General features: G+C 38.9%; 1 protein-coding gene across 1 annotated transcript in view; it reads right to left on the bottom strand.

Moving 5' to 3' along the window:
• Positions 1–11,829, bottom strand: part of LOC134334362 (protein Hook homolog 2-like) — a 40,235-nt gene extending 28,406 nt beyond the window's left edge. The window contains exons 1-8 of the mRNA XM_063016634.1: positions 11,774–11,829; positions 5,098–5,180; positions 3,500–3,572; positions 3,260–3,310; positions 2,073–2,205; positions 1,875–1,942; positions 1,333–1,395; positions 863–943 (exon numbers count right to left, since the gene is read on the bottom strand). Of these exons, the coding sequence (XP_062872704.1) occupies positions 863–943; positions 1,333–1,395; positions 1,875–1,942; positions 2,073–2,205; positions 3,260–3,310; positions 3,500–3,572; positions 5,098–5,180; positions 11,774–11,818 (597 nt within the window). The 5' untranslated portion in view covers positions 11,819–11,829. The remainder of the gene's footprint in view (positions 1–862; positions 944–1,332; positions 1,396–1,874; positions 1,943–2,072; positions 2,206–3,259; positions 3,311–3,499; positions 3,573–5,097; positions 5,181–11,773) is intronic.
• Positions 11,830–13,660: the final 1,831 nt, after the last annotated feature.

Genomic DNA, 13,660 nt, shown 5'->3' with positions numbered 1-13,660 from the left:
CGTTCTGCCTCTCTTGTCCGATCACTCAGGTTTGGTGACGGTGGGGAGATGGGCGCTGATGTCCTGTGAAAACCTTCATGACCTTGTTACCTGCTCGCTCTCCCTTTTAGTTATGCTGTAATAATTAGGGCTGCCGGAGTCTAAAACTCTCTGTAAAACTGTTTGTCAACTAGCATTGTACATTATTAACTACATTCTCTGTTGTTTTACCCCGAGGGCATTCTGATGGAAACCTGTTTACCCGCCGAGGTTAAGGATTGAAGTCGAGACTGCCGGGACAACGATGCTGCTCCTGTCAGATGTGACTGGTCTGGAGTAATTGCAACGACAAGAAATCACTACAGACTTTATTGAAGACTAGAGCGGATAACAACTCTATTATTATTTAATTGTTTATTTATCTATTTATTACCAGTTATGACTTTTAGATCATTTAATTCTGTGTTTGTATGATTTGTGTAAATCGTGTATTTATTTAAAGTATCCTCCAGGCCACCCAAGAAGGATGGGCCCTGCTGAGTCTGGTTCCTCTCAAGGTTTCTTCCTGTAATTTTCAGGGAGTTTTTCCTTGCCACAGTCGCCCTCGGCTTGCTCAACAGGGGTTTTTGTATCTGTTGGTCCTGGATTTTGTAAAGTTGCTTTGAGACAATGTCTATTGTAAAAAGCGCTATATAAATAAAGTTGACTTGACTTGACTTGACTAATCAGAAAATTGTTGGTTCAAGTTTCCACTGAAATATTAAAAAAAGCAAAACGCTCTACATAGAATCTGGTGCTGTAACGAGTGGCAATCAAGCACCTTCACTGTGGCAAAGCCGACCTCAAAACCTGGAGGAGAAATCTAACGCACAGCTTCACCTACCTGTTGTTCAAGGTCTCTGCAGCGCTGGGACGCATCGTCCTTTTCATCCAGCTCCTCACTCAAAAAATAATATTTTCTAGACTAGAGAGAGATAGAGGGATAGAGAGAGAGATAAGGCAGAGAATCAGAGTAACATAACGTATGGCTCTGCCTTAAAATAATGTCCTACACACTGTATTTCCAATAATCTCATACCTGGATGTTTGCTAAGTGTACTGATAAGGTCACAATATACAGTAATTATATATTATAGGTACTCTAAAGTACAATACAATACACATCCAGATCCAGAACTATATATTCAGAACTATCCATTCATGATGTACCGGACCCACAAGAGCCTGACCAGAATAAACAGTTAATAAATATTGACAGTGGCACTATGTTCACCCGTGTGTGTGTGTGTGTGTGTGTTTACAGAACTAAAGGGGTTACTTTGAGACAGCTTATAAGCACAGAAGGGTACTTACTTGGTAGTCGAAGTCTCCGTAGGTGTCTGGGCTTCCTGACTCCACAGACTCCTTGGTCAGTAGCTGGAAAGTAAATATAACACACAGATACACACATGTCGTCACTTGGGAGGGCTGTCACTTTGTGGCTGAGTTGCTGTGGTTTCTAAATGCTTACAGTTGGTCATGGAGTATCTAAAAGAGAAGAAGTTTCACCAAGGTGGCATCCTGTTACAGCACCACACTGGAATTCAGTGAGCTCTTTTGCAAATGTTTGTAAAGGCAGATTGCACGGCTTGGTGCTTGATTTTTTTTTTGGAAAATGGGACTGAATGAAATACCTGAATCCAATAACTATTTATTTATTTAGTTGTTTTATGCCGTGCTTACACCATGGTTATATTAAGGCAGGAAGGGAAGATAATTCTCGTGTCAGTCTATCATTCTTGTCAAGTGTTCTTATGTTGTTCTTTGAATTCAATGATTAAGAGGTGTGTCCATATCATGTACGTGTGTCTCTTATTAAACAGAACAAAGAGCGACAGCTGAATAGCCCAGCATACCTCTTGAATAGCCGTCATGACCACGTGCTGGACAGACTCCTCGAGAGTCATAATCTGCTGAATGTGTTCTGCAGGGGGGAGAAGACAAGAGTTACACCCACAGTGAGAATCTCACCAATCTGCCAACAACTGTTCATGTTACACACGTGCACCACAGTCACCACACCAACAATCAAGCTGCTTAGTAGCCTGGTTCACCTTGCTTCTTCTCACAGCTGACGGCACAGCCAAGCACCAACTGAACCAGCCGACCCAGCTCGGTCACGTCCCCCATCTCTCCAATGAGAGGAACATCCGGAACATGTTCTTCTGAGACCTGCTGCCCCAGAACCTGCAAGAAACAGAGAGCGAGTGCTGAATATTGATTAGATGCAGTTAATCTTTTAACCATTTGCTAACGTTCAAATAAATATAAGACGAACACACCATGTGGCCAGAAGTATCTGGACACCTAATCATGACATCCCATTTTAAAAATGACGACCACTATGTGATCTTTTCAGCTAGAACAGCAGCCACTCTTCTAAGAAGGCCTCTCACAAGACTTTGAAGCTTGTCTGTAGGAATTTGTGCCAGTTTGTTAAAAAGAGCATTTGTATGGCTGGGTACTGATTTTGGTCAAGAAACCCTTAGTTGATGTTCCAGTTCATTCCACACCTGTTTAGTGGGGCTTAGGTCAGGACTCTGGACTCAGGTTTTTCTGCATGTCTTTACGGATCTTGCTTTAAGCACAGGGGCAGTCATGCTGGAACAGAAAAGGACCTTCCCTAAACTGTTGCTGCAAAGTTGGCAGCGTGTCACTTCCATTAGAGATTTAATACACCTGTTAGCAATTGTTGTAGATGAAACACACGAATTAAGAATTAATTAAGAAGGGGTGTCCCAATACTTTTGTCCATATATCGCATATGAGGTGTAGCAGTAGCAGACGTTCTAACGTGCAAAAATGCAAGGCATTAATACAATAACTGGGTCTGATAGTGTCAGATCTGCAATTTAAGTCACTGTAACTCCTCTGTTGGTCCGTACCAGATGCCATAGCTTTAATGTCATCAATCATCAGTGAGTCTCTACCATCAGCCCAGCATTTAGTAGAAACTTTTCTCTAAAGTGACTTACAGTTATGACTGATACAATGCAAGCAAAGGAAGGCTCAGGGGCCCAACAGTGGCAACTTGGTGGTGGTGGTGGGGCTTAAACCGGCAACTTTCTAATTACTGGTGCAGTACACTAAACTACCACTAAACTGATTCCTTATCATTACATGCTCAAATGTTATGAAAATGGCACTGTCACGCACAGTTTAGAGGGAGGCCCTAATGTTTTGGCTCATCAGAGTAGAACATGGAAATTAATATTTCCCACTATTCAGTCATGATACTCACATCGTGATAATACTCCATCATGCTCTGTAGAATCTTCTTCAGGTTGCTCACCTGATGACACACACACACAAACACACATTTACACAGTTGTTTAAGCCCTAGCCTTAATTGTTACCTGGTTTGTCTCCATAGATGCTGTACTTTAACTAATAAACAATAAAACATAAAGCTGTGGCTATTAGAAAAAATTAGGAGTGGCACTCAAAGGAAGAAGGCAGGAGGAGACGATCGCTCAGGTACCTTAAGCCTCCAGTTGTCCCCGTTCTCCTCTTTTATTCTCCCGAGCCATGTCTTGTTAAACCAGGACGGGTCTCTGAAAGTGCAAGAAGATTAAACAGGTCACTCACAGTAAATGGACAAAGGTTTAGGGACATCCTTCTAATTATACAATTATTGTGTAATGGGCCAGTGATAGCTCAGTGGGTAAGGTACTGGACTAGTAAACAGAAGGTTGCCGGTTCAAGCCCCGCCACCACCAAGTTGCCACTGTTGGGTCCCTGAGCAAGGCCCTTAACCCTCAATTGCTCATAGTGTTCCGCTCATTCTGTAAGTCGCTTTGGATAAAGGCGAAAATGTAAATGTAAATTGTGTTTCAGTCACAGCAATTGACAACAGGTGTAATAAATCAATTATATAAAGGAAATGATATGCTTCTAACTTTTCAGGAACAGTTTAGGAAAGGCCCTTTCCTGTTCCAGCATGATTGTGACCCTGTGCACAAAACAAGCTCTAAACAAGTTTATTAACTGGAATATCTGAGGGCCTTTCAATTCATCCTTAAAGTTTAAAATGGGGTTGAAGTCAGTGCAGGTTTGAGTTCCTTCAAACCAAAATCATTACACCATGACTTCACAGACATCGCTTTGAGAGCAAGGGGAAAGGCACACTGGAGAAGGAAGGAAGCTTTCGCAAACTGTTGCTACAAAGTTGGGAGCATAGGATTTATTTTCTATAATAAAATTTACACCTGCTAGCAGCGGGTGTGGCTGTAATACTGAAACTCGATCATTAAAAAAAGATGTGCAAATACTTTTGGCCATATAGTGCAGTTTACTATGGCGTATTCAGGGTAACTACATTATGCACCAATACACCGTATATACAATTTACAGACTGCTGAATCTTTTGGTACGCTAGCATTATATATATTGCTTTTTAAAAAGAAAAAAAAAAAACATTTATGCATTTATCTTAAAGCAACTTACAACTGTGACAGTACAATAGGAGCAATTGAGAATTAGGGGGCCTTGCTCAGAGGCCCAACAGTGCAGTGGTAACTTGGCTGTGTTGGGACTTAAGTGACTTTCTGATCATTAGTCCAGTACCTTTACCATCAAGCTGCCATAGCAGGTACATAAAGAAAATGTTTTTGCTCCGGATTCCAATATTAAATAAAAAAAAAAACCACATTTTAATACATCAAAAAATAAAGAAATTAACTTCTGAATGTTGCACTGAATGATATAAAAGTTGCTTCATAAAAACACCCCCAATCCAAAACTGCGAGACCAGGGACTTTATTGACTTGTTTTCTAAACAATCCTTGTTGTTCCAGAGCAAAACTAAGCAGATTTCAGATACTAAACATATTTCAGCTGATAAATTACATTACTGATAGGAAGAAAATTTCATTTTGGGTTCTTAGGGCTTTGTGAAGTAACCACATTCTCAAGGTCGCTTTGCTAAAACTGCTGACGGCTGTGTCTAACAGTTTAACAAAATAGTCTTTCCTCACTGTTTTGCTGACGCTTGGTTAAAACATACAAAAAACAACTAGTCATGACAATGAAGCAAACAAATTCAACCCAACTGTACACACACACACACACACATCTTACATTTTGTGCAGCACATGAGCGATGGCCACTCCATTGGTTAAGTCCTGCTTGCTTGTACATGATGGCACCTGGAATGTCTGCAGCTAAAGTTCAAATAATAAAGAAACAAAATGTAATAAGGTCAAACATGAATACATGATCGCTGTAACACTGCTGTTGGTAAAAAAAAAAGAAAAGCCGAAATAGTTTATGATGCTGGTGCTTTGAAAAACATAGAATAGACTTGAACTTTTTATAAACAGGCATCAGAGAAACTACTTTTATACTTAAACTCCAGGACATGACCTGCAATGTTCCAACTCTGTCATTAACATTTTTTTTTACAGAGACTAATCCACCCACACTAAAACTAATAACTGCCATTATTAGTCAACTGTCAACTAACAAACTTACAGAACTGCTTAAAAACACATTTTCTTTGAGACACTGATAGACCTGAAACTGTTAAACCTTGAGCTTGAAGGGCCAACTGTAAGAGTTTAAAACTTTTCCTTGGTTCTTTCTTGACCATTTGAACAATGCTGACTATTCAATCTAGGGCCAACATTTCTCTGGAGACCACGTCTAAACATGTTGGCTACAGTGCCTTGGACCTTTGATATTGGCAACATCATGCTCTTTAGAGATGGTTTATTTTCAATGTGATACCCACAGTAACATGAAACAGCTTTCCTTTAAACTGAATTGGCTACATGAGTAAATATAAGATTAAAAGATTTGTAAGCATACTTCAATCAAAACAGTCTGATCAAAACATTACCACAATACAAAGATTATCCTTTCAAAGAATAATATATACCAATAATTTTGCCCAAGCTACGATAGAAGTTTGTAGAATAGGCAGGAATTCTTTGGAACACTATTGGAAGCAAATGGTGGTTTATTACTTGAATAAAACACCAAAATTAACTGCCAGATGTGTACGTGTTGCATACAGACTACTACAATCTCTTTATATTCAAACAAGCAGTTATAAAATGTGTGGATTTTGTATTGTTTAATTTAAAGCCTTTAAAGTGAAGTACCACACTGTATGCTTGGGTGACCACAACTGCAGTCTGCATTTTTCTTTTGCATGTCCATGTATTACGATAAACTACTAATGACTGTGTTTATATGAGGGATCTTCAGTTTCTGCACTTTTATATTTTGGTTGGAAATGAGGAGGGTGGTAGTAATTAGGGGTGTAACGATGCACCACAAGACAGTTAATAACCGATTCAAAAATTCCACAATTCAAATCTATTTGACATGTAAAATGAATTGATATTCACTTTAAACAGCAGAGGGCACTGGCGCTATACACCACGCCTGGTTGACGTTACTGGCGCTATTTTTATAAAAAATAAATTAATTTTTTTAAGAGAAATAATAAATGGAAACTTTGTCATAATTTGTCTTCAATTTCAGTAAAAAAAAAAAAATCAGGAAAAAGTCGTATCGTGAAAGATCGTAAAGAAGCTTTAAGGGGAAGATGATTTTCATATGATGATGATGTGAAAGCAGTGGTGCATCAGTGGCTACGTGCTCAACCAAAATCATTTTTTTGCTGATGGCTTTAAAAAGTGGGTACGACGCTGGAAAAATGCATAGAAAGGTGATGTAGAAAAGTGATGTCATTTGTTTTTGAAATTCTTAGTGTGGAAACTTTTTGAAAAACCCTTGTATAAATATAAATATTGTGTATATACAAATAGAAATGAACCAGGCGGGTTATTACAAAAGATATGAATTAATTTTGCTCCGAAGTTCCAGAGATTGCTGACATATCTGACTGCACTGATAAGACATCTGGTTGATTACAAAATGCCTTAAAGGCAGAAAGCAGAAGACTTTGACCCTGTGAGTGGGACTGGATTCACCAATCATGCATTAAGGTGGATAAATAAGTACTGGTAATCTTACACAAGATTAGCAGAACAATAAAGTGTTATTATGTGTGACCCTCATAAGTTGATTTATTTATTTATTAGGATTTTAACGTCATGTTTTACACTTTGGTTACATTCATGACAGGACAGGTAGTTACTGGTTACACAAGATTTATTAGTTCAGGTTTTTAATATCAAACACATTCATGGATAATTTTGTATCTCCAGTTCACCTCACTTGCATGTTTTTGTACTTTAGGAGAAAACCGGAGCTCCCGGAGGAAACCCATACAGATACGGGTGAACATGCAAATTCTGGACCATGGGAATCAAACCCAGTACCTTCTTGCTACCCACTGAGCCACCCGGACACTCATAAGTCCGAAGTGAATTAAATGTATAATATATTATATTCTTGACAGCATCGAGTTTGTGTTTGCTAAATGTCCAGCTGGATTGAGTGCCTGGAGTTAAGTGCACATATCTACGATGTTTGTGCTGTAATACATTTTAAACCTACAAAAGCACTTTAGAAATGAAACTCTGATTTTCAGAACTAAATCCAGGGTGCCCAGGTAGCACACCAGCGCAGAGATTCGGAACTCCTCGGTTTAAAACTTGGTGTTGCCGACGGTCGGCTGGGTGCCATCTAGCGGGCATGATTGGCAGTGCCTGCAGGGAGGAATGACCGGAATATGTGGGCGGGGTCTTCAAATGCTTTGTGTAAGGACCCTGAATTGCGGATAGAGGCGCCTGTGCAGAGTGTATGGGTGGAAAAGGGTTCCGTTAAGGGCTGCGTGCGGGTCAGAGGAGGCGCGAGCAGCAATATACCCTCCTCAACTGCAAAAAAATCAGGGATCCTCAGCAGTGGAAGACAAATTGACTACATTAAAATTGGGAGAAAAACACATAATATATATATACAGTGTATCACAAAAGTGAGTACACCCCTCACATTTCTGCAGATATTTAAGTATATCTTTTCATGGGACAACACTGACAAAATTACACTTTGACACAATGAAAAGTAGTCTGTGTGCAGCTTATATAACAGTGTAAATTTATTCTTCCCTCAAAATAACTCAATATACAGCCATTAATGTCTAAACCACCGGCAACAAAAGTGAGTACACCCCTAAGAGACTACACCCCTAAATGTCCAAATTGAGCACTGCTTGTCATTTTCCCTCCAAAATGTCATGTGATTTGTTAGTGTTACTAGGTCTCAGGTGTGCATAGGGAGCAGGTGTGTTCAATTTAGTAGTACAGCTCTCACACTCTCTCATACTGGTCACTGAAAGTTCCAACATGGCACCTCATGGCAAAGAACTCTCTGAGGATCTTAAAAGACGAATTGTTGAGCTACATGAAGATGGCCAAGGCTACAAGAAGATTGCCAACACCCTGAAACTGAGCTGCAGCACAGTGGCCAAGATCATCCAGCGTTTTAAAAGAGCAGGGTCCACTCAGAACAGACCTCGCGTTGGTCGTCCAAAGAAGCTGAGTGCACGTGCTCAGCGTCACATCCAACTGCTGTCTTTGAAAGATAGGCGCAGGAGTGCTGTCAGCATTGCTGCAGAGATTGAAAAGGTGGGGGGTCAGCCTGTCAGTGCTCAGACCATACGCCGCACACTACATCAAATTGGTCTGCATGGCTGTCACCCCAGAAGGAAGCCTCTTCTGAAGTCTCTACACAAGAAAGCCCGCAAACAGTTTGCTGAAGACATGTCAACAAAGGACATGGATTACTGGAACCATGTCCTATGGTCTGATGAGACCAAGATTAATTTGTTTGGTTCAGATGGTCTCAAGCATGTGTGGCGGCAATCAGGTGAGGAGTACAAAGATAAGTGTGTCATGCCTACAGTCAAGCATGGTGGTGGGAATGCCATGGTCTGGGGCTGCATGAGTGCAGCAGGTGTTGTGGAGTTACATTTCATTGAGGGACACATGAACTCCAATATGTACTGTGAAATACTGAAGCAGAGCATGATCCCCTCCCTCCGGAAACTGGGTCGCAGGGCAGTGTTCCTGCATGATAATGACCCCAAACACACCTCTAAGACGACCACTGCTTTATTGAAGAGGCTGAGGGTAAAGGTGATGGACTGGCCAAGCATGTCTCCAGACCTAAACCCAATAGAACATCTTTGGGGCATCCTCAAGCGGAAGGTGGAGGAGCGCAAAGTCTCGAATATCCGCCAGCTCCGTGATGTCGTCATGGAGGAGTGGAAAAGCATTCCAGTGGCAACCTGTGAAGCTCTGGTAAACTCCATGCCCAGGAGAGTTAAGGCAGTTCTGGGAAATAATGGTGGCCACACAAAATATTGACACTTCAGGAACTTTCACTAAGGGGTGTACTCACTTTTGTTGCCGGTGGTTTAGACATTAATGGCTGTATATTGAGTTATTTTGAGGGAAGAATAAATTTACACTGTTATATAAGCTGCACACAGACTACTTTTCATTGTGTCAAAGTGTCATTTTGTCAGTGTTGTCCCATGAAAAGATATACTTAAATATCTGCAGAAATGTGAGGGGTGTACTCACTTTTGTGATACACTGTATATATATATATATATCAGAGATGGGGACCTGTCTGAAGGCACACACAGCGACTTGGACTCAATTGGTTTCAAATGACTCGGACTCGACTCGTGACTCGCAAAAAATTACTTGTGGACAACAAAAGTCAGCAACATTAATTACATGTGACAATAATATATATACAGGGGTTGGAATAAATAACACCTGTCATTTTGGTGTGGGAGGTTTCATGGCTAAATTGGACCAGTCTGGTGGCCAATCTTCATTAATTGCACATTGCACCAGTAAGAGCAGAGTGTGAAGGTTCAGTTAGCAGGGTAAGAGCACAGTTTTGCTCAAAAAATTACAATGCACACAACATTATGGGTGACATACCAGAGTTCAAAAGAGGACAAATTGTTGGTGCACGTCTTGCTGGCGCATCTGTGACCAAGACAGCAAGTCTTTGTGATGTATCAAGAGCCACGGTATCCAGGGTAATGTCAGCATACCACCAAGAAGGACAAACCACATCCAACAGGATTAACTGTGGACGCAAGAGGAAGCTGTCTGAAAGGGATGTTCGGGTGCTAACCCGGATTGTATCCAAAAAACATAAAACCACGGCTGCCCAAATCACGGCAGAATTAAATGTGCACCTCAACTCTCCTGTTTCCACCAGAACTGTCCGTCGGGAGCTCCACAGGGTCAATATACACGGCCGGGCTGCTATAGCCAAACCTTTGGTCACTCGTGCCAATGCCAAACGTCGGTTTCAATGGTGCAAGGAGCGCAAATCTTGGGCTGTGGACAATGTGAAACATGTATTGTTCTCTGATGAGTCCACCTTTACTGTTTTCCCCACATCCGGGAGAGTTACGGTGTGGAGAAACCCCAAAGAAGCGTACCACCCAGACTGTTGCATGCCCAGAGTGAAGCATGGGGGTGGATCAGTGATGGTTTGGGCTGCCATATCATGGCATTCCCTTGGCCCAATACTTGTGCTAGATGGGCGCGTCACTGCCAAGGACTACCGAACCATTCTGGAGGACCATGTGCATCCAATGGCGGTGCCGTGTATCAGGATGACAATGCACCAATACACACAGCAAGACTGGTGAAAGATTGGTTTGATGAACATGAAAGTGAAGTTGAACATCTCCCATGGCCTGCACAGTCACCAGATCTAAATATTATTGAGCCACTTTGGGGTGTTTTGGAGAAGCGAGTCAGGAAACGTTTTCCTTCACCAGCATCACGTAGTGACCTGGCCACTATCCTGCAAGAAGAATGGCTTAAAATCCCTCTGACCACTGTGCAGGACTTGTATATTTCATTTCCAAGACGAATTGACGCTGTATTGGCCGCAAAAGGAGGCCCTACACCATACTAATAAATTATTGTGGTCTAAAACCAGGTGTTTCAGTTATTTTGTCCAACCCCTGTGTGTGTGTACGTTCAGATGAAAAACAACCACAGGTTAGCGACTGTATTTTGCTGTTTTACTTCGTGCCTTTTTTATATATATACATATACATAGATATAAATCCAGACTAAATTGCGTGTAAACATACACATAATCCAGATGATATCCAGCAACAACAACAATACTACTACTGCTGAATATAATAATGATGAATTATTGAAAGTCTCAAGGCACAAACATTTAACAGAGCCTTGCTGTATATGGACTGAGATTTCTCTGGATTCCCTCAATCTTTTCACAATATTCTGTATGGTAGATGTTAAAAGATATAAAGTATTTGCAATCTTTTGTTAAGAAATGTTCTTTTTGAGCTATTATTTCAGAAAGTTTGGCACAAGGTGTGAGTCACAACCCACATTTGATTGAAGAGACAGCTGTTTACTGTGGAATGTTTCAAAACGGTGTAACCTCAATACTGGCGCTTGATACTTTTCACCCGTGTGAACATAAACATACGTTGTGAAAAGTGAAAAGTAAACAGGACAGTCGTCCATGGAGCAGGTGCACACCAAGTCCGCAAACTTTTCACTGACATGTTTAGACATTTCGTGTTTACTCCTCCTCGCGCTTCTGTAGCAGTTTACTCAACTTTTAATAAAGTATTTTAGTTCATTTAAATCATCAGAAACACCACAGTGCGTGTAAACTTTAGCTCAATGTGAAGCTACGCTAACCTATGCTAAGCTATAACAGCGGCTGGTTTGACCGGCTGGTTAGCACCTTGCCTACAGCGACCCAACAAGGAAAATAACCCGAGTTTTAATGACTGTAAAACGGGTTAAATATAACTTACCCAGCTGAGTAATGAGTCACACAGCTCGGCTTTATCCACACTCATGATAGAGAAGTAGAAGTAAATAAGCTAGCAGCAGAAGCTAGCGCGCTAACTCTCTCTATATATAACACAACCTGTTGCTACTGAGTGACGCTTCTGCTGCACGCGCTGCTGGTCGCCGAGGCCGCGTCATCAAGCACAGATAGAGCGCGCGCTTTAACCTGCGAGCTTCCGTACATTCAATAATCATCACATAAACAACAACAATAACAACAATAACAACATCAATAATAATGATAATAATGACAACATACATAATAATAATAATAATATTAATAATTTTATTCATCATCATCATCAAGCACAGATAGAGCGCGCGCTTTAACCTGCGAGCTTCCGTACATTCAATAATCATCACATAAACAACAACAATAACAACAATAACAACATCAATAATAATGATAATAATGACAACATACATAATAATAATAATAATATTAATAATTTTATTCATCATCATCATCAAGCACAGATAGAGCGCGCGCTTTAACCTGCGAGCTTCCGTACATTCAATAATCATCACATAAACAACAACAATAACAACAATAACAACATCAATAATAATGATAATAATGACAACATACATAATAATAATAATAATATTAATAATTGTATTCATCATCATCATCAAGCACAGATAGAGCGCGCGCTTTAACCCGCGAGCTTCCGTACATTCAATAATCATCACATCAACAACAACAACAATAACAACAATAACAACAATAACAACATCAATAATAATGATAATAAAGGCAACATACATAAAAATAATAATAATAATTTTATTCATCATCATCATCAAGCACAGATAGAGCGCGCGCTTTAACCCGCGAGCTTCCGTACATTCAATAATCATCACATCAACAACAACAACAACAATAACAACATCAATAATAATGATAATAATGACAACATACATAATAATAATAATAACAATAATAATAACAACAATAATAATATAACAATAATAATAACAACAGCAATAATAATAATAAAACAATAATAATAACAGCAATAATAATAATAACAATAATAATAATAATAACAGCAATAATAATAATGACAATAATAATAATAACAACAGCAATAATAATGATAATAACAGTAATAATAACAACAGCAATAATAATAATAACAACAGCAGCAATAATAATGATAATAACAACAACAATAATAACAACAGCAATAATGATAACAATAATAATAATAATTATTATTATAACAACAACAATAATAACAACAGCAATAATGATAATAACAATAATAATAATAATTATTATTATTATAACAACAACAACAATAATAATAACAGCAATAATAATGATAATAACAATAATAATAATAACAACAACAGCAATGATAATGATAATAACAATAATAATAACAACAGCAATAATAATAATAACAACAGCAGCAATAATAATGATAATAACAACAACAATAATAACAACAGCAATAATGATAACAATAATAATAATAATTTCTATAACAACATGAATAATAACAACAGCAATAATGATAATAACAATAATAATAATAATTATTATTATTATAACAACAACAACAATAATAATAACAGCAATAATAATGATAATAACAATAATAATAATAACAACAACAGCAATGATAATGATAATGATAATAACAATAATAATAATAATTATTATTATTATTATAACAACAACAAAACAACAATAATAACAATAAGAATGATAACATACATAATGATAATAATAATAATAACATTATTAATCATCATCATCAAGCACAGATAGAGTGCACGCTTTAACCCCCGAGCTTTTGTACATTCAATATTCATCATATCAACAACAACAACAATATTAA

The sequence above is a fragment of the Trichomycterus rosablanca genome, chromosome 2 (genome assembly GCF_030014385.1).
Source record: "Trichomycterus rosablanca isolate fTriRos1 chromosome 2, fTriRos1.hap1, whole genome shotgun sequence".
Taxonomy (NCBI): Eukaryota; Metazoa; Chordata; class Actinopteri; order Siluriformes; family Trichomycteridae; genus Trichomycterus; species Trichomycterus rosablanca.
This window is presented reverse-complemented; position numbering and strand designations above follow the sequence as displayed.